This window comes from Archocentrus centrarchus, chromosome 20, assembly GCF_007364275.1.
Source record: "Archocentrus centrarchus isolate MPI-CPG fArcCen1 chromosome 20, fArcCen1, whole genome shotgun sequence".
NCBI classification, from domain to species: Eukaryota; Metazoa; Chordata; class Actinopteri; order Cichliformes; family Cichlidae; genus Archocentrus; species Archocentrus centrarchus.
The window spans coordinates 31,415,294-31,435,857 of record NC_044365.1 but is presented as its reverse complement, the minus strand read 5'-3'; the positions used below and the strand labels follow the sequence as shown (position 1 = coordinate 31,435,857).

At 44.9% G+C, this 20,564-nt stretch overlaps 1 protein-coding gene across 1 annotated transcript; it reads left to right on the top strand.

The window, feature by feature from the left end:
- Nucleotides 1–9,689: 9,689 nt before the first annotated feature.
- LOC115799752 (V-set domain-containing T-cell activation inhibitor 1-like) lies at nt 9,690–20,302 on the top strand. Its single transcript, XM_030757023.1, has 7 exons — nt 9,690–9,850; nt 10,959–11,276; nt 11,440–11,703; nt 19,158–19,454; nt 19,599–19,703; nt 19,781–19,841; nt 20,062–20,302. The coding sequence occupies exons 1-7, from the start codon at nt 9,778–9,780 to the stop codon at nt 20,141–20,143; spliced, it is 1,200 nt and encodes a 399-aa protein (XP_030612883.1). The 5' UTR covers nt 9,690–9,777; the 3' UTR covers nt 20,144–20,302.
- The last annotated feature ends 262 nt before the right edge of the window (nt 20,303–20,564 follow it).

Genomic DNA, 20,564 nt, shown 5'->3' with positions numbered 1-20,564 from the left:
AAACTCATCCCTAGTCTTCAGGTGGTTACTGGTGAGGGGTACTTACTAAAGCCCAGGAAGTCTGAACAGCCCCCGCTATGCAGTAACCGCCAGAACAACCTGGATGTGATCCCGAGCATCAAGCTCTACTCACTTTCACCACCACGCTAAAAAATAAATAAAATAAACACAAAAAGGTCCCTAATAACTAATCTTATACTAGATTACAATATTTTTATTTTATTTTAGAGAGTTTGATTTTCTGTTGCATGGCACTGAACAGGAGTGGCCCTCCAATCTCACTGTACATCCTGTATAATGACAATAAAGGCATTCATTCTATTCTAATGGACCCAGTTGTCAACCCTACTGAGAAAGCTCCAGGTTTACAAAGCCACCTACCTCTATAGCCCACGCACTAATTATGAAAACTAAAAGTTAAATTGTTCAACAAGTCCTCCAAACCAGGAAACTGGAGTTTGCTCCTAACACAAAATATCAAGCGTGACACTCAAGCCACCAATAAGAAATCTACTTAGGCATATTAAACATTTTCACCTAAAGTGACGAACCCACCTTTGTCACAGCCCAACTCAGAAAAGACAAAACTGGAGGCCACACACGACAAACAGAATGTCTACCTTCAACAGAACCATCATAACCACAACTGTCAGTGTGCGATTTAAAGTAATGAAGCACCAAAACCCCACATTAGTGACTCACTACTGAGGCTGGCTGCCACAGAGGCCAATCAGCCAGCACAGCTACCCCCCCAATCTCTGTCCAATGAGGAAGCAGCCCAGAACCATCACAGGGTCTCAAAGTACTTTGGATAAAATATCCCGTCTATAGGGGGATCTGATGTTATGGGGAAGGCCCAGCTTATGATCTCAGTAAGTGGTACACTCATGTTTGTCAGACAGGTCAAGTGTGTCAGCAAAGTTACACCTTCACAAGGAATACAGTAAAATTTAAATGTTAAACTACAGTTTTAAGAACTAAAAAACAGAATCATGGAGAAGAATCAGTGGGACCTGAAAAGAACTGGATTCCAGCACATCTTTGTCAATACTGACGTCATAATAATGTAAGAATTACTCATTGAAGTTGTAAACACTGCATTTATTGCACTTGAAGAAAAGTGAATACTTTGAAGTCAGTGCATTGCTACAAACACGTACACATAAATAAAAGGTAATGTCAGTTATCACAACTAATACTAGGGAGAAATTGGACCAAGTTACTAAGACAAAAATACATTTCCTCACATTTTAGTGCCACAACATACTGACAGACCATGCACATGTATTCAAATGTTTAGTATTAACATTGGTAGGGACCTAAGTCCAATTAGTTTCCGGTGCAGCGCTAATTACACCCCAGGAGCGAATATTAGGGACATCTCCCTGCCGTCCCCTGCCAATCATTCCCCGTGACCGGGAGGGACATGACGGACTTATTCGATATTCCCGATAATCACCGGTAATTAACACATAAGGCAGCTGCATATGCGCTGGTGTCCTGCCAAAGTAGTTATTATTAAAATGCTTAATAATAATTAATCTAATTGTGAAGTCACAGTGCTTTGCATATATACATAAATAAAATGACAGGTTGGTTTTTGGTCCGTTGAACAATAATCAGCAGCGAATGAGGAGCACTACCAGAAAACTTCGGGTTGAAGCGCAGATTGAAGAAGCGGCTTGATACGAGTCGGTACTCACCGGAGGTGCGCGTCTCTGAGCTCTGCCCGCCGCTTTATTCCTCTAACCGGCAGCCGTCCACCGCCCCCCCCCCTCGGTCTCACCACACAGGCCGGAGTAATCCTGGTGTCCATCATTACTGCTTCAGCTCCAACCTGCACCTCCTGAACCCGCTCTCTGCAGATTTTGGCCCTCCATTCTCCTGCGGACGATCCGTCTAATTGTATCCTGGTCCCTCCCGCGAGGCCCCTTATTGGTCCCTGTCTCGTAAGGAGCTCGCCCTGATTGGCTAACAGCAGTCCTCCCAGGACATGAACTCACGCAGGTGTAAACAATTGAGCGTCAGGGTGGGACGTCAGAAGCGAAGAAACTAATGTTTTTTAACTATGTTTTTTTCAATAAAAACATCTAATAAAACCCATAAAGATAAAAATAAAAACAATTCCTCCCTCGAATGACAGACAGAACATAGACGTGTGTCTTTGGGTCTGAAGCAGCATTACATGGTGGGCATCTCACACTAACGGGCTCCGTATAGTGGTAAAACCACGTACTACAGCAACAATGTATCTACCCAAGAAGGTTGACTCGTGGGTGAATCCAGTGTGGAGGCTTTATGTCTGCTCACAGTGGGTTATCTTATGTATGAAGTCTGAATCTGAAAAGTAATTAGATGTCAAATAGTATAATCAAAAGTATACAGTGATGACAATATAAAAGAATATACTGAAGTAAAGGACCAGTACCAAAGGAATTATATAAATATTCATGCTCATTTGCTTTTGTAGAACCACTTCAACTTCTTCCAGTGACCTTTAGTGAGAAGTTTTGTGATGGAAAGTTTGTGCCTTGACACCTTTTTCACCAAAGGAGTGTAATATGAGTTCTTATTTACCTTTTTTATATTTTCCCTGTCACTGGGGCTGAGGTCACTGAGGTGGTTAAACTACTCCTTGGTGGCAGGGTCCCTGGGGTCAAGGGCGTAGGGGGCGGGGCACATATCAGAAACCTGACAGATCTGTAAATACTCTGAACAAAGCATAAAAAAAATGCTATTTGATCTTTTACGTTCTTTGTTTTCAAATGTTTCTTGGAAAAATAGTGTTGCATACATCTATATTATTGCATGTATAATTTACATATGTTCATGTTTTATAATCATAAGACTTGGGCAAACCACCAAACAAAATGGCTTCAGTCTTTTATCAAGCACAATGACCATGTCATTCCAGGGCTGTACGCTTCATTATCTGGTACTAGCAAACTAAATATTTCAATAGCACAAAAATAATTTAGTAGCACACACAAGTGCAAAGTTTTTTTGTTTTTTTTTAAAACATATCTTTATTAGTTTTATGCATGTACAAATACCATGAACGACACTTCCCAAGCCTTCCCATATTGAACAGCTGGCAGTATTTAAATAATAATAATAATAATAATAAACAAATATAAATATATAAATAAACAAACAACAAAGAAGTCACTAATAATCAAAAGAAATTAAACAACATGCATTCCTCACACAAAGTAGATATTATAATTATCTCACTCTTCCAATTGTGATATTGAAATATCACAATTTTTGACAAACTCCAAAAACATCTTCCGTATATCATAAAACTCAGAAGCTTTTTTCCTTACTATATAGGTCAGCTTTTCAAGCGCCAAACTTGAAGTTAGTTCTTTAACCAGTGGCTAAGAGAGGGGCAGTTTACATTTTTCCAGAATAGTGCAATAGAGCGCCTGGCCTGTAGTAAACACAGGTCAATCATTTTTCTTTCCCTGCTGGTTCCAGACCAATTTTCTGGATAACTACCAAAAATACATAACTTAGGGCATAAAGGTATTGGGTTTGATACTGTCTGAGAAAGAAGGTTTAACACGGAACTCCAAAATCTTTGTATCTTCTCACATTCCCACAAGCAGTGATATAATGAGCCCTGATAGGAGTTACATTTATAACAAAGATCTGGAATCCTGGGGTCAAATTTATTCCGCTGTAAAGGGGTGATATATGTTCTCATTATCCAGTTATACTGTATTAATCTCAGTTGGGTGTTGATGGTTTGTGTATGTGTTACACCCTGAGAAGGGGAAAGGAAATCAATAAATACACTCGAACGCGATGCTTCTCCTTCAGCAGCTTCATTGAGAATATATAATTATTTTGAAGTATACACATAGATACAAAACATTAATATGAAACACTATAACAAAAGTACACATCAGTCAGTTCTAGGACAATATCACAAAATGATCTTCCTTCATCTGTCTTCACAGGTAAATAATGATTTCAACCAAGGTACAGTATAATTTCCCCGTCCTCCCTTGCAGGTAAACCCAAATATGACATAAATGCCCAAGCAAATTATTAAACACAAATTTAAATCATCAAACTCCAAAGTGTTGAAAATAACATTTATATACACACATCAACAGACATTTTTCCTTATTCCTATTCTCTCTACAATAGTTGTTCAGTACAAACAGAACTAACACGCACATGCATCGCCATCACCGTATGCACACATTCTGGCGGCGCAGTGCACTATGCTAGCGGCAGCATAGAGCACTTAGCTCAGCTAGCTAGCCAACAGTATGCTACAAGAAATGCAAAAGAAATAACACTTCAAAACGTCTTGAACAGGTAGTGAGTCAGTCTACAGAGAGTCAAACAAAACTCGGCACATATGTCCACAGCTTAGGAGCACAAACACTCATCACATACCTGAGAAGGGGAAAGGAAATCAATAAATACACTCGAACGCGATGCTTCTCCTTCAGCAGCTTCATTGAGAATGAAGCACCGCGGCCGGAGTGCCCCCCTCCTGCAGTGCAAGGTATGACTAAACGATCACATATCCCACACATTAACAAAAAGGCTCAACAAGTAGATCACCGATGGAAGAATGATAGGTTATATTCTTAACAATTCCCATGGAGATATTTACCTCAATTATGAACTTTGATTAATAATCAATAGAATAATAAAATCAACCTATCACATATGCGCCTTTAAACGTATTCTACTCCACTCCTCAGGTGAGATATCCTCCTGTAAATCACGTATCCAACCCTGTCTTTTACTTTCAGAATTGTCATTGTGGTTCTCAACAAACATGTTATATAATTGAGTGATCAGGCCTTTACTGATGGGTTTATATTTTGTCACAAATCTTTCTAAGATGGTGAGTGGAGGTTGTACCAAGCTTTTTAGCCCCTTAACTGGCAAGGGCCCGGTGACGGGCCGTTTGTAGTCCCTTTTATATGGCAGGCTAGACCCTCCCATTTTTATTGACACGTCATTCGGCCAATCATGTAACTGGCTGCACCAAATCACCTGACAAAGCTACGTGACGCCCTCTGAGTATTATTGGCTCTGGGAAACCCATTTCTTAACATTATTGGCCGAATGAGGTGTCAGTCAAAATGGGCGGGTCTAGCCTGCCATATAAATGCACTTCATTCGGCACGCGGACCAGACGCAGCCGATTAATAGGCTATGAAATGGGTTTTTCAGAGCCAATAATAACCAGAAGGCGTTATGTAGTTTTTGTCAGGTGATTTTTTTGCTGCCAGTTAAGGGGTTAAACATGCCCGAATAAAGCTTCTAAGTTGTAAGTATTTAAAAAAGTGTTTCTGTGGCACGTTAAACTTGACCCTCAACTCCTCAAATGACATTAGATTCTGATCCTTGTATACATGTTGCAGTGTTGTTATACCCCTCTCAAACCATGCTTTAAACCCCAGGTCTTTTTTGCCGCATTGAAGTGTTCATTGCCCCAAATTGGTGAGAAAGAAGACAGCATTGGGGTATCTCCCAACCGTTTATGTACCTCATGCCACAGTGTAACAGTATTCTTTACAAAAGGGTTAACTATAGTTTGCTTTAGCTTCTCCAGAGGTGCAGAGTATAACAGGCTGTCCAGGGGCAATCCTTTGGAGGATAATTTTTCAATCTCTACCCAGGGCAAATTGTCTTTGGAAAACCAGAACATTGTGGCTCTCACCTGGGCAGCCCAGTAATACCACTGCAAGTTGGGAAGCTGCAACCCTCCTCTATCGTAGGGCAGATATAAAAGGGAGAGTCTGAGTCTTGGCTTTCTCTTATTCCAAATGAAATTTGAAAGAAGCTTTCTGATCCTAGGAAAAAATGAAGATGGGGGAGCTAATGGAATTGATTGGAAGAGATAGAGAAATTTGGGTAGTATATTCATCTTTATTATGTTTATTCTGCCCAGTATAGACAGAGGCAGCGTTGTCCACCTTGTGATATCCTCTGACACTTTCACTAGCAGGGGATCGTAATTTATTGAACTAAGATTGGTGACTTTTGGGGCTATTCTTATACCCAAATACTGGAATCCTTCTGTAGCATTCACAAATGGGTGGGAGACAGTTGGTTTACTTCTCAGAAACATTATGGATGATTTATCCTTATTCACTTTGAAACCCGAGAAGGCACTAAACTGATCAATCAGGCTCAAGAGAGACGGAACTGATTCTACAAGATGAGACAGAAAAATTATGGTGTCATCTGCATACACTGCTATGTGGTGATCCAGGTCTCCCAATCTGATACCATAAATTGAGGGGTGCGATCTAATTGCAATTGCCAAAGGTTCCATAGCTATTACAAAGAGCAAAGGTGAAAGTGGAGAACCCTGCCTTGTGCCTCGTAGGAGCTCAAACGGTTGTGATACTATTCTATTCGTAGATACCATTGCGGTAGAATCCATAAATAAAATTTCAACCCACTTACAAAAATAGTTGCCAAATCCAAAACGCTTAAGTACCTCCAGAACATATACCCATTCGACCCGGTCGAATGCCTTCTCTGCGTCCAGTGATAAAACTGCAGTGTCAGGGGACCCTTCACACATGTGGATTACATTAAGAAGTCTTCTAATATTATGGAAGCCCTGGCGACTTTGGACAAATCCATTTTGGTCTGAATGTATAATGGCTGGTAAAACCGTCTCTAATCTCATAGCCAATGCTTTAGCTAAAATCTTTGTGTCAGAATTCAGGAGTGATATGGGTCTATAAGAGCCCCTTTCAGTTGGTGATTTACCTGGTTTTAAAATAAGAGTGATCAGGGCTCTTTGCAGCGAGCTAGGAAGGTGACCTATCTGAAATGATTCCTCAAATACATCTAACAATGGACCAATTAATTTTTCTTTAAACAATTTGTATATATCTATTGGAAGTCCATCAGGACCTGGTGCTTTACCACCATTCATACTAGTGATGGCTTTGCAAATATCATCTCGATCTACTTTTTTATCAAGGCCAGTTCTTGTATTTTCTGAAATACAAGGGATATCCAGTTTGTCCAGAAAACTTTTTTGTTTAACCATATCCAGTAGGCAATCTCCCTTATACAGGGTTTTATAATATGAGACAAAAGTGTTATTAATTTCCTCTGGATCAGTAGTTAAATCTCCCTGCTCATTTCTAATTATATTTATAGCTCTGTCTGATTCCAGTTTCCTAATTTGCCATGCAAGTAATTTACCGGGTTTTTCACCCTGGTCATAGAAAGTTTGGTTCAGTCTTATTATGCTGTCTTCAACTTTTGATAAAGACAACTCCTCATACTCTGCCTTAAGAGCCTGCAGTTCTTGTTTTGTTGGTAAAGAGTGATCATGAAAACTCATCCTTTCTAATTCTCTAATTTGGGACTCCAATACATTCATTCTATGTTTGAATTTGTTATGTTTAAAACTAGTGAAACTAATCATTTGCCCTCTAATGTATGCTTTAAAGGCCTCCCATCTGATAGCTGCTGATGTTTGATTTGTATTTAAAGAGAAATAGACATCGATGTGCTCCCCGATAAATGTTGTAAAATTTGGCTCGTGTAACCACTTGTGCAAAGTTTGATATGTTTTACTGGTCAAAAACATTTAATACTGGTCAAAAATGCATTTATGTAGGCTGACTGGCAACAGAACTGGTTCTTCAGAACAACGTTCTGACATGAAAGAACCCTCACAGATAATGTAATGAACAAATTATTCATTTTTTAATATCAACCTTAAGTGAAAAACAGCTATTAAAATATACCTATTCAGTTTGAAACTCTGTTTGTTTGGTCAACAAAAACAAAATCTAATAAATAAAAATAAATATCGATAAAATAATCATGTTGTTATTATTTTTTCTATATATGAAAGTAATCTGACAACAAGACGTCATAAACACGTCTAAATCAAGCGTTTTTCTCCTCCACGGTGTAATTTTTGGGTGGGACAAATGTGCGTGTCTCCAATATTGGGGGGGACCCCCGTCCACCCCGGTTCCTACGCCTGTGCCTGGGGTGGATGAGATTCGCCCTGAGTTCCTCTGGATGTTGTAGGGCTGTCTTGGTTGACACGTCTCTGCAGCATCGCGTGGAGATCTGGGGCGGTGCCACTGGATTGGCAGACTGGGGTGGTGGTCCCCATCTTTAAGAAGGGAGACCGGAGGGTGTGCTCTAACTATCGGGGATCACACTCCTCAGCCTCTCCAGTTAGGTCTATGCCAGGGTGCTGGAAAGGAGGGTCCATCTGTTAGTCAAACCTCAGATTCAAGAGGAACAATGTGGTTTTTATCCTCATCACAGAACGCTGGACCAGCTCCTCATCCTCTCGAGAATATTTGAGTGTGCGTGGGAGTTTGCCCAACCAGTCTACATGTGTTTTGTGGACATGGAGAAGGCATTTGACCGCGTCCCTCGGGTTATCCTGTGGGAGGTGCTGTGGGAGTATGGGGTGTCTGGCTCATCGTTGTGGGCCATTCAGTCTCTGTACAACTGCAGCGAGAGCCATAAATTGGACTTGTTTCCTGTGTGTGTTGGACTCCGTCAGGGCTGCCCTTTGTCACAGATTCTGTTCATAATTTTTATGGACAGAATTTCTAGGCGTAGCCAGGTGGTAGAAGGCTTCTTCATTGGTGGCCTCAGAGTCTCGTCTCTGCTCTTTGCAGTTGGCTTCATCAGGTGGGGGCCTCCAGCTCAGAGCGGAACTGTTCTCAGTTGAGTGTGAAGTGGCTAGCACGAGAATCAGCACCTCTAAGTCTGAGGCCATGGTCCTCAGCCAGAAAAGGGTGGTGTGCCTACTCTGGTTCAGGGACCAGTTCTTGTCCCTGGTGGAGGAGTTCAAGTATCTCAGGGTCTTACTCACAAGTGATGGGAGAAGGGAGCGGGAGATCGACAGACGGATCGGGGCTGCTTCTGCAGTGATGTGGACGCTGCACCGGTCTGTCGTGGTTAAGAGGGAGCTTAGTGTAAAAGTGAAGCTCTCAATTTACCGGTCGATCTACGTTCATACCCTCACCTATGGTCACGAGCTTTGGGTAGTGACCGAAAGAACAAGATCACAAATACAAGCGGCAGAAATGAGATTCCTCCGAAGGGTGGCTGGGCTCTGCCTTAGAGATAAGGTGAGGAGTGCAGCCATTCATGAGGGGTGCAGAATAGAACAGCTGCTCCTCCACATCAAAGGAGCCAGTTGAGGTGGTTCGGGCATCTGACTAGGATGCCTCCTGGGCACCTCTTGGGTGAGGTCTTCCGGGCATGTCCTACTGGGAGGAGGCCCCGTGGTAGACCCAGGACACGCTGGAGGGATTATATCTCTCGGCTGGCCTGGGAAGGCCTCGCGGTCCCCTGGATGAGCTGGAGGAGGTGGCTGGGGAGAGGGAGGTCTGGGCTTCTCTGTTTAGGCTGCTGCCCCCGCGACCCAGCCCCGGATAAGCGGAAGAGAATGGATGGATGGATGGATGGATTTTTTTTTCTTTTATTTTCAACCGCAGAAATAAAACCTTAAGTTTAAAAAATGAAAACAGGGAATTATTTGATTGAGTCTTGCAATTACACAGTTTAGTTTTTAATCAACCTGAGCCTGTAGATGAGGCAGTGACTCACCTTTGCTACAGGAGGAGGAAAAAGCTCCTCCTCCTGACCCTCCCTGCATCAGGTAACCTGGTCAGCTGTGCTCTGTCAGTCTCTTTCTCTTTCCAGCCAAGCAGACAAAGAGAGGATCAGCCTGCTGGTATCAGTGTGAGCTCCACTTTCCTCTTTTTATGCAGACTTGTAACATACAGTCAGAGGATGATCAGTGACGGATGTTCAGCGTCTTTTGTGGTCTTTTGTTTCCTGTGGAGGATCATTCCTGTCAGAGGAGGTCAGTTTGCTGCTCCTGCCTTCATCACTAAATATTTGCTCAGTTGAACCATAAACCTTTTTTTTACAATCTCACTTTTATAAATGTTATAATGAGAGCATTTAACTGTTTGGGGCTAGATTAACTTGGTAGGATATGAAGAATTGTTTTGTTTAAACTTGAACATTTTGGGGGGGCCATAGCGGCTATAAGTGACATTTGACCAACTTCACAGGAGCCAAACCAAAAAATGACCATAATTTGCTCTTACTTTGTATACTGACTTTAGTTTTTTAAGCATCTTCCTTTTTAGAAATTTATGACACAATACTTAATGAACAATAATCTGGTCTTTGCTGTCAATGCACTTTCAGCCTTTTGGGACCAACTTCTTGTGTGCATTCAGAGTTAAGTCTTTTCATTTTTGTTGAATAACTCTATTTCTATTAATATTTTACTTCTGTAATTTTGACAGTAGATAGAGCACATCAAGAGCTTTCATTTGATATACATATCTTAGTTTTGACCAAAATGTCTGTTATACCCCTATGGGTATTTGGCTCCAAGCCCTCGATTTCCAAATGTTACATTTGAGTTTAAAACTTAATTGTTCAGCTGTAATGAAACACATAACAAAGGTTAATTATGGAATTGTCCAAGTAACTGACTCAGAGTTTGAACTGTGTGTCAGAGTATCCCTCACCTCAGGGTGGACAAACTTAGTTTACAGTAAACCTGCTTCCTGCAGCAGAGCTCCACCCACTCTTGGATTCAAATCAAACTTCCTCATTTACCTGTTACTCTTGTTTTTAGTGCAAACCTGTGCTCGGATGGCAGATTGTCTTTGAATATATTTGAGACAGTTATGTTTAATTTATACTTGCAGATGACATTAAGAAGCTATTGTGTGGGTGCCCGGGTGGCTCAGTGGTGGAGCAGGCAATCCCATACATGCAGTGTGGGCTCGAGTCCTAGCCTATTGCCGATTTGCCTGTGTGTCTTCCCCCATTTCCTGTCTCCCTCCACTGTCAGCAAAAGCCGCTGTGGCCAAAAAGTAAAAAAGAAAGAAGCTATTGTGAACTGCTCCTGGAATGAACCTTGCTTGGTGTCCTCTTACCTGATCTTTCAGATGCTGACGTGTCCTGTGTTTTTATGGAGAGATGCATCTTACCGTGCAGTTTCCAGAGCGGCTTTGATGGTATCATCCACTGGTTTCAGGTGACAGAGAGAGACCTCTACGTGCACTCATTCTACCTCAACAAAGACCAGCTTGGACACCAGGACCAGCGCTTCAGAAACAGGACTTCAGTGTTCAATGATCAGATCTCCAGAGGAAACGCCTCACTGCAGCTGACAGGGGTCAAGGTCCAGGACCAGGGCAGATATAAGTGCCACACCAGCACCATCAGAGGAGACCAGGATTCATTTATTAACCTAAAAGTGGACGGTATGAGAAACATGCAGTAATACTGAAAACTACTTATGGTTTCTTAAATATAAACAAATGTAGCAAACATGTTTTTAAATGAAAAAGCCACAAACACCAATGATCAGGCCTCGGGTCCCCCGACCACAGTTATTGGTAAATGAAGGTTCGTTTTGTTTTACAGCTCTGGTGCATGAAGTCAACATCCAGCAGGTAGGAAACAGAATCACCTGCAGCTCAGAGGGGATCTACCCCAAGCCTGAGCTCATCTGGTCCACCAGCCCTCCATCCGGCAAATACACAGCTCAGCAGATGGAACAGCAGACTCATCAGCATCTTTACAACATCAGCAGTTTTCTGTTATATTCACACAGTGATGCAGCTGTGGGCTACAGCTGCACAGTCAGCACTCGCAGAAACAGGAGGACGGCAACTTGGAGGCAGCTGAGTGAGTATGAAGTCCAAACCCAGAAATGATTCAGTTCACTTCTCCTCATAAAATACAAACTCAGATTAATGTGTTACTGAACTATGTTGAGCTGAAAGTCAACACAAAACCTGGTCTGGATATATTCAGAAATTCAGTTTAATGTCAGCAGCGTTCTCAGAGATTCTAGTCTGTGGGATCTGAATGAACTGAGTAGCTTAACAATCTTTAAATGGATCAGGATTAAAGTTTCAGAGCTTTAATGTGCAGCTGAAACAAACCAAGCGAGCACTGAAGGGGAAAATAAATATCTTAACTAATCAGTTCACAAAATGCAATGATTACAAATCTCATATTTTATTCCCAGCAGAACACGGAAAACCTTTGCTATTTCATGAAAAAATATAATCTCGCTTTGAATGAGCAACACATCTCAAAAAAGTTGGCCACAAAAGGCTGGAAAAGTAAGTAACAGCTGGAGGAACATTTTACAACTAATGAGGTTAAATGTCAGCATGATTGGATATAAAAAGAACATCTGAGACAGGCAGAGCTACTGAGAAGTTCCATGAATGAAAAACTGCATCTACAAATTAGATTAGATGTTAGATTCAACTCATTGTGCACACAATGCACACAACGAAACGATGGCTCCAGATCACTCATCCGGAGACAAGCATCTGCGGTCATGCAACCAGAGACCATTAGGCAATGGGGTTTAAGTGTCTTACCCGAGGACACAACGCAGCGCAGGGACAGGGGCTCGAACCTGCAACCTTCCGGCTGCAAGGCAAGCACGTACCCACTGCACCACTGCCACTGTTGTGGAACAATTTCAGAATAATGTCCTCAACCTAGTTTGAATACCTCATCATTTACAGCAAATAATATCATCAAAAAATTCCAAGAATCTGGATAAATCTCTGTGCACAGCTGAAAATCAAAGTTGGAAGTGTCACGACTCGAGGAGGAAGAGGACACACAAGCGGTGGCTGATGAAAGCAAGGTGCAAGTTTATTTACAGTGATTGATAGAGGTGCAAAGACAAGGGGGTCCAGGAAGGCGAGGGGGGAGGCGGCTGAAGCGGGTCGAGAGGCTGAAGGAATTCCCAGGTGGTGAGGGGCCAGCTGTGGTACGGCGTGGAGCGGCGGGTTGACGAAAAGCCGGGGTTTCCGAAAGGACGAGCAGGAACTGACACGGGGATCTGAAAAAGGAGCGAACACGAAGAGCAGGTAAGTAATATACATCCACGAAAGCGAGAGTCACACCAGAGAGCCGGTACTAACTGAGAAGTAGTCAATGATCCAGCGAAGAGTGATGGTCTGCTGGCAGCTTAAAAAGACCCTGCCTGATGGCTTGATCCGTAGCAGGTGTGGTGATCTCCGCCCTAGGGAGGCGGAGACACCGGAACCTCCGCTGTGGCCCGCAGGACAAACACACATGTATACAGACACACACACACGCAGACCCTCCCCCTAGGTTATGACAGTACCCCCTCCTCAACGGGAGCCTCCTGGCGACCGAAACTTCTCGGGATGGCGCCGCCGGAACTCCCGCACCATGGCCGCATCCAGAATGTTAGCTCGGGACACCCAGGATCGCTCTTCGGGACCGTAGCCCTCCCAGGTGATGGCTCCAATGACGCAAGAGGGAGGCAAGACAAACTCTGGCTGCGAGGAGGAGTCCGTGGAGCTGAACTGTCGGGACAGAGCGTCGGGCTTGACATTCCGTGACCCAGGTCTATAAGAGATAGTAAAGTTAAATCGGGTAAAAAACAAGGCCCACCTGGCCTGCCGGGGTTTCAAACGTCTGGCGGTTCGCAGATAGGCCAGGTTCTTGTGATCAGTCCAGACCAAGAAGGGATGCGTCGCGCCCTCCAGCCAGTGCCGCCATTCCTCCAAGGCTAGTTTGATGGCCAGCAGCTCCCGGTCCCCTACGTCGTAATTCCGTTCTGCCGGGGAGAGGCGGCGAGAGAAGAAGGCGCAGGGTCGGAGGCTACCCATGGACTGTTGGGACAACACTGCCCCTACCCCCACGTCGGACGCGTCCACCTCCACGACGAATGAGTTGGATAGGTCAGGTTGGATGAGGATGGGTGCGGAGGCAAACCGACCCTTCAGGAGCGCGAAAGCCTCTGCAGCGGCGGGGGTCCATCTGAAAGGAATCTTGGGAGAGGTGAGAGAGGTCAGAGCATGGGTGATGGAGCTGTAATCTTTAATGAAGCGGCGGTAGAAATTGGCGAAGCCCAGAAAACGCTGCAGCTGTTTCCGATCCGCTGGCTCGGGCCAATCCAGGACCGCTTGTACCTTAACTGGGTCCGCCTTGATCTGCCCTTTACCAATAATGTATCCCAAGAACGCCGTGGACTCCACATGAAACTCGCACTTCTCCCCCTTCACGAACAGACGATTCTCCAGTAACCGCTGCAACACCTGCCGCACATGTCCCTGATGCTCCTGTAATGAGGATGAGAAGATCAAAATATCATCGAGATAGACAAACACAAAATGATTGATGAAGTCCCGGAGTATGTCGTTTACGAGGGCCTGGAACACAGCTGGCGCGTTGGTTAGGCCGAAGGGCATGACAAGATACTCGAAGTGGCCGAGGTGAGTGTTGAAGGCAGTCTTCCACTCGTCTCCCTGCCGGATCCGGACGAGATGGTAAGCGTTCCGGAGATCCAGTTTGGTGAAGATGGCTGCCCCCTGCAGGAGCTCAAAGGCAGAGGTGAGAAGTGGCAAAGGATATTTGTTGCGCACAGTGATTTCGTTCAGACCGCGGTAGTCAATACAGGGCCGGAGGGTCTTGTCCTTCTTGGCCACGAAGAAAAACCCCGCGCCCATGGGAGAGGTGGAGGGTCGAATCAGACCGGACGCCCGAGCTTCGGTGATATATTTTTCCATGGCATCCCGTTCCTGCGGAGAGATGCTGTAGAGGCGGCTGGAGGGGTAGGGCGCCCCCGGGATGAGGTCGATGGCGCAGTCGTAAGGCCGGTGGGGAGGCAGGGAAACAGCCCGGTCCTTATTGAATACTTCAGCGAGGTCGTGATAGATCGAGGGGACGCCGGACAGGTCAGGTGGGGTCCCCTCCCCCAAATCGGTGGACCGAGGGAGAGAGGGAGTTGCGGATCTGAGGCAGCGCTGGTGGCACCGCTCACTCCAACCCGAGATGCTGCGATTCGCCCAGTTAATCTGTGGATTGTGCAGTTGCAACCAGGGAAAGCCGAGGACGATGGGCGTCTGTGCAGAGTCAAACAGGTAAAAGGAGAGCCGTTCAGAGTGATTACCCGACAGAGTCACAGAAAGCGGTTGGGTCTTGTGAGTGATTTCAGAAAGCTTGGCGCCGTCCAGAGCGGAGACCAGGAGAGGCGTGGGTAGCGCTGTGGATGGAACACCCCACTGCTGGGCGAGGGCACGGTCCATGAGATTTTTCTCAGCTCCGGAATCGAGGAGTGCCAAGACTGTGTGACTGCCTGATGGAAGATTTATCCTTGTCTGAAGCGTGAATCTGGGCAGGGAGGAGCATGCGTTAGCTTGACCCGCCAGTATCCCCACCATTACTGACGGGCGCGGTCTTTTGGGCAAACAGGGCATGACGCGATGTAGTGGCCCTTTTTGCCACAGTAGATGCACTCCCCCGCCTCCCATCTCCGTCGTCGCTCAGAGAGAGACAGCCGTGCGCGGCCGAGTTGCATGGGTTGCTCCTCCGCGCCGCAAGGGGGCGCCGTAGCCGAGCTGTCGTCCGCTAGGAGGCTCCTCCGGTCCGCGGAAACCGCCCGGCGAGGGGCATGCTGGGAGTTGTAGTTCCTCGGAGTCCGTCGTGCTCTCAGGCGGTCATCTACATGGATACACAATGAAATCACGGCCTCCAAGGACTGAGGCAAATCCCTAGTGGCAAGTTCATACTTGAGATCATCATTAATATTGTTCAGGAATACTCCCCTGAGCGCCTTTTCCTCCCAGCCGGCCTCCTCCGCGAGGATCCGGAAATCCACGGAGAAATCCGCCATGCTCTGTTGTCCCTGCCGCAGGCTGAGCAACTTCTGGGATGCGGATTCAGGGCTGGTGCCTTTATCAAACACCTCCTTAAATCGAGACAAGAACGCAGGGAAAGACAGATCGGGGTTTCCCCGTAACACAGCGTGCCCCCACTCTAATGCTCTACCGCGGAACAGATTGACCATAAAACCAATCTTTGCACAATCAGAAGCGTAGGCATTTCTCTGTTGCCGGAAAACGAGGGAACATTGGGTGAGGAAACCTCCACATTTCCCTAACTCACCGCGGAACACCTCCGGGATGGGCAGGGCTTTCTCCAACGCTACGGCGGGCTCGGTCGCGGAAGCCAAACCAGCCGGCGGATCTGTCGGCGGAGGGGATAAATCCTGGTGACGGGGCGTAGCGGATGACATGGTGGATTCCAACATACCTCGGAGATCGGCGAGCTGTTGGGTGGCTGCGCCCAGCTGACTGGAAACCAGACGGAGCATATGGTCGTGACGCTGGAGGGTTTCCTCTTGAATAGCCAGGGCCCGATGAACCGGATCAGCGTCCGCGGTGTCCGGTTTTGGCTGGATCATTCTGTCACGACTCGAGGAGGAAGAGGACACACAAGCGGTGGCTGATGAAAGCAAGGTGCAAGTTTATTTACAGTGATTGATAGAGGTGCAAAGACAAGGGGGTCCAGGAAGGCGAGGGGGGAGGCGGCTGAAGCGGGTCGAGAGGCTGAAGGAATTCCCAGGTGGTGAGGGGCCAGCTGTGGTACGGCGTGGAGCGGCGGGTTGACGAAAAGCCGGGGTTTCCGAAAGGACGAGCAGGAACTGACACGGGGATCTGAAAAAGGAGCGAACACGAAGAGCAGGTAAGTAATATACATCCACGAAAGCGAGAGTCACACCAGAGAGCCGGTACTAACTGAGAAGTAGTCAATGATCCAGCGAAGAGTGATGGTCTGCTGGCAGCTTAAAAAGACCCTGCCTGATGGCTTGATCCGTAGCAGGTGTGGTGATCTCCGCCCTAGGGAGGCGGAGACACCGGAACCTCCGCTGTGGCCCGCAGGACAAACACACATGTATACAGACACACACACACGCAGACCCTCCCCCTAGGTTATGACAGGAAGCTTGTGATCTTCAGGCCTTCAGGAAGCACTGGGATAAAAACATGTTAGGCTGACTGGTGATTCTAAATTTCCCATGGGGGTGAAGGTGAATGATCATCTGTCTCGCTGTGTTAGCCCTGAGATAGGCTCTCACCCTATGACAGCTGGGATAGGCTCCAATGTCCCCATGACCCTGAATTGGACAAGCAGATGGATGGATGGATGGATGGATGGACAGATGGATGGATGGATGATGGATGGATGGATGGACGGATGGATGATGGATGGATGGATTCTGCCATGGAAATCACAGCATGGGCTCAGGAACACTTCAGAAATCACTGTCTGTGAACACAGTTCCCTGTCCCATCCACAAGTTCAGGTTCAAGTTCTATGATGCAAGAATAGAGACATCTGCTGATGCTAATACTGCATCTACTACAGTATAAGAGTCCCAGTGCTGAACTGGCCTGCCTGCAGTCCAGACCTTTCACCGATTGAAAACATTTGGCACATCATGAGAAAAACAAATACAGTCAAAAGTTTGGACACATTTTCTCATTCAGTGTTTTTATATTTTTATCTTTTTTCCTACATTGAGTAAATTTCTTAAAATTTTTGCCCTCTTAATGTGTTTGAGACCATCAGTTGTGTTATGAAGAGGTAGAGTTGGTATACAGCGAATAGTTGAGTAATGTTCTAATCCATATTATGACTTAACTAAGTAAAGAAACTCGTCAATCCATCATTACTTTAAGAAATGAAGGTCAGTCAAACTTTGAAAGTATCCTCAAGTACCGTCGCAAAGACCATTAAATGTTATAATGAAACTGGTTCTCATCAGAACCGCCCCAGGAGAGGAAGACCAAGACATCCCTCTGCTGCAGTTCATCAGAGTTACCAGCCTCAGAAACCACAAGTTAGCAGCACCCAGATAAGAGCCCACCTGAATGCTTCAGAGTTCAAGTAGCACACACATCTCAACATCAACTGTTCAGAGAAGACTACGTGGATCTGGACTGCTGCAAAGACGCCACTTCTAAGGAAGAACAACTAGAAGAAGAGAAGGGCTTGGACCAAGGAACACAAGGAATGGACATCAGACCAGAGGAAATCTGTCCTTTGGTGTGAGGAGTCCAAATTTGAGATTTTTGGTTCCAAACACCATCATGTCTTTGTAAGATGCAGAAAAGGTGAGCAGATGGTTCCTACATGTGTAGCTCCCACCGTGAAGTATGGAGGAGGAAGTGTGATGGTATGGGGGTGCTTTGCTGGTGACACTGTTGGGGATTTATTCAAAATCCAAGGCAGCGTGGCTACCACAGCATTCTGCAACAGCATGCCATCCCATCTGGTTTGTGCTCAGTGGGACCATCATTTGTTTTTCAACAGGACCCAAACACACCTCCAGGCTCTGTAAGGGCTATATGACCAAGAAAGAGTGTGATGGAGTGCTGGGTCAGGTGACCAGGCCTCCACAATCACCTGATCTAGAATAGAATAGAATAGAATAGAATAGAATAGAATGCCTTTATTGTCATTATACAGGATGTACAATGAGATTGGAGGGCCACTCCTGTTCAGTGCCATGTAACAGAAAATCAAACTCTCTAAAATAAAAATATTATGAAAATATTATAATCTAGTATGATCAATATAATCAAGAGATATACAGAAATAAACAATGTGTAAAATATACAAAAAATAGCATGTATAAAAATATATACATACATTGGTGCATCTGTACATTGTAAGAAAAGTAAATATGTGTATACATATAATAATGAAGATGATGAATATTGCACTTGGTGAATGAATATTGCACTAGTGAATGAATACTGGACATTACACAATATAGGAATGTCAGATATTGTTCAGTATGAATAATATAATATTGCACAGTTACAGTGGGTGAGTGTGTGAGTTCAGGGTGGTGATTGCTCTGGCGAACCCAGTTGAGATGGTTTGGAGTAAGAATCTTCTATGACACAAGTATGGGACAATAAACCTCTCCAAAAAGTGCTATATGAGAAAAATAAAAATATCATTTGGCATTCATGCACATTCAGTTGGCAGCACGGTGGTGTGTTGTGTTAGCACTACTGCCTCACAGCTAGAATAATATCTAGGCCTGGGTTTGATTCCACCTCGGCCCGGGCCTCTCTGTAGCCTTCTTTATTGTAGAGAGTGCAGCCAGTGTGGCTCAAAGATCACAACATACCCACAGTGATGTCTTGATTCATGCTTGAACTATGATTTATGAGCCCATACTGTAACGTTATGGAAAATATTATTTCATTTTTTAATGTATTATGTTTCTATTAGCAGCTCTGCAGAAACACTGTTGGTTTTGTGTCTTTGCTTCTGTTTTTCAGCTTCAGTTATTGACGGCTACTCTGAAACAACGATCTCCTGCTCCAACTTAAGCCCTTCACTAACAAGTCTTACCTGGAGATTCAACCACAGTCAGACCATCCTGACACAGAGCGGGTCTGATGGCAGCCACACCGTCTCAGAGGGGTGGAAGCAGCATGTGAAGGATGTATCAGAGTCAGGCAGCCTCACACTGCAGGACTTATCTTCAGATCAGGAGGGAACATACACGTGTGAGCTCAGCGATGCTGAGGAGACGCACGTAATCAACACCTTTCTAAAGATACACAATATTAACGGTAAGGCAGCGCAAGCTGGCAACTCCTGTCTACAGTATCTACCTTATTAACTGTAATATCTGTGGGAAATCTAAACACTGGGGAAACACCACATGGTCTCCAGGTACTGTTGTTTTAAATGAATCTTCCTCTTCTGATCATCAGACAGCACAGCCATGCCACTGTGGGTTAGCATTTTAATAGCAGTAACAGCTGCAATGATAGAAGCCTTCCTGCTGCTGTGCCTGCTGTTCTATCAACAGAAAAAGGGTAAAGGAGCTCCTCCTTCACAGAGAATGAGCTTTAAGTTCATTTGGTGTTTGTATTGATGGTTTTTCATTTCTCAGGTCATCAGAAGAAAAACTGCAAAGAGCCACGAAATGCAAAGAGCCGAGCACTCACTCAGCTGTAAGTCAGCATTTATTGACTTAGTCATTAGTCCTTTGGAAGCTTTTCCAGCACTTAAAATACAACCTGAGTTTAAACTCAGTGGGTTGGGCCAAAGGTTCGAGCCTGTCTGAATCCAGACCAGCTGTAAACTCCACGTTGTGTTGCTGCATCCTGAAGGATGATAAACGTGAAACCGAGGATCTGAGTTTGTTTAAAGTTCGTATGTTTTTGCTTGCAGAGAAACGGTGAACGCTGATGCAGGCGAGGACACGACCACAGCGATGCTTCATCACAGAAGCTCCACGTGTGACTTTTGTTGAGGATTATTTTGTCCAAGGATCCATGTTCTTTGTCCAGGGAAAAACTAACAACTCCACACACACAAACCTCAGGGTTCAAAACTCAGAAACAAAAGTGTAACTTTGCGGACTGTAACATCACGTTTTTATGATGGTTTCATTTTGACTCACTTCATCTGATATTTGCTGTTTTGTTTTGCTGATTTTGAAATATTCTTCTTTATGTGACATTTTAAATTAAATAAAAAAATTACCCTTAATTTACTGTATTTGTTCTGGTTTCAGATTAGTTTTTATTAGAATATTGTTTCATCATTGTTTCTCTTTACTTTGCACGGCCTCAGAGGATGAAGCCTGCAGTACAGCCTGGGCCAAAGAAGCCATCTGCTCACAGCATGCACATGTATGCACATGCAGACTTGGATACATGCACCTGTCCGTG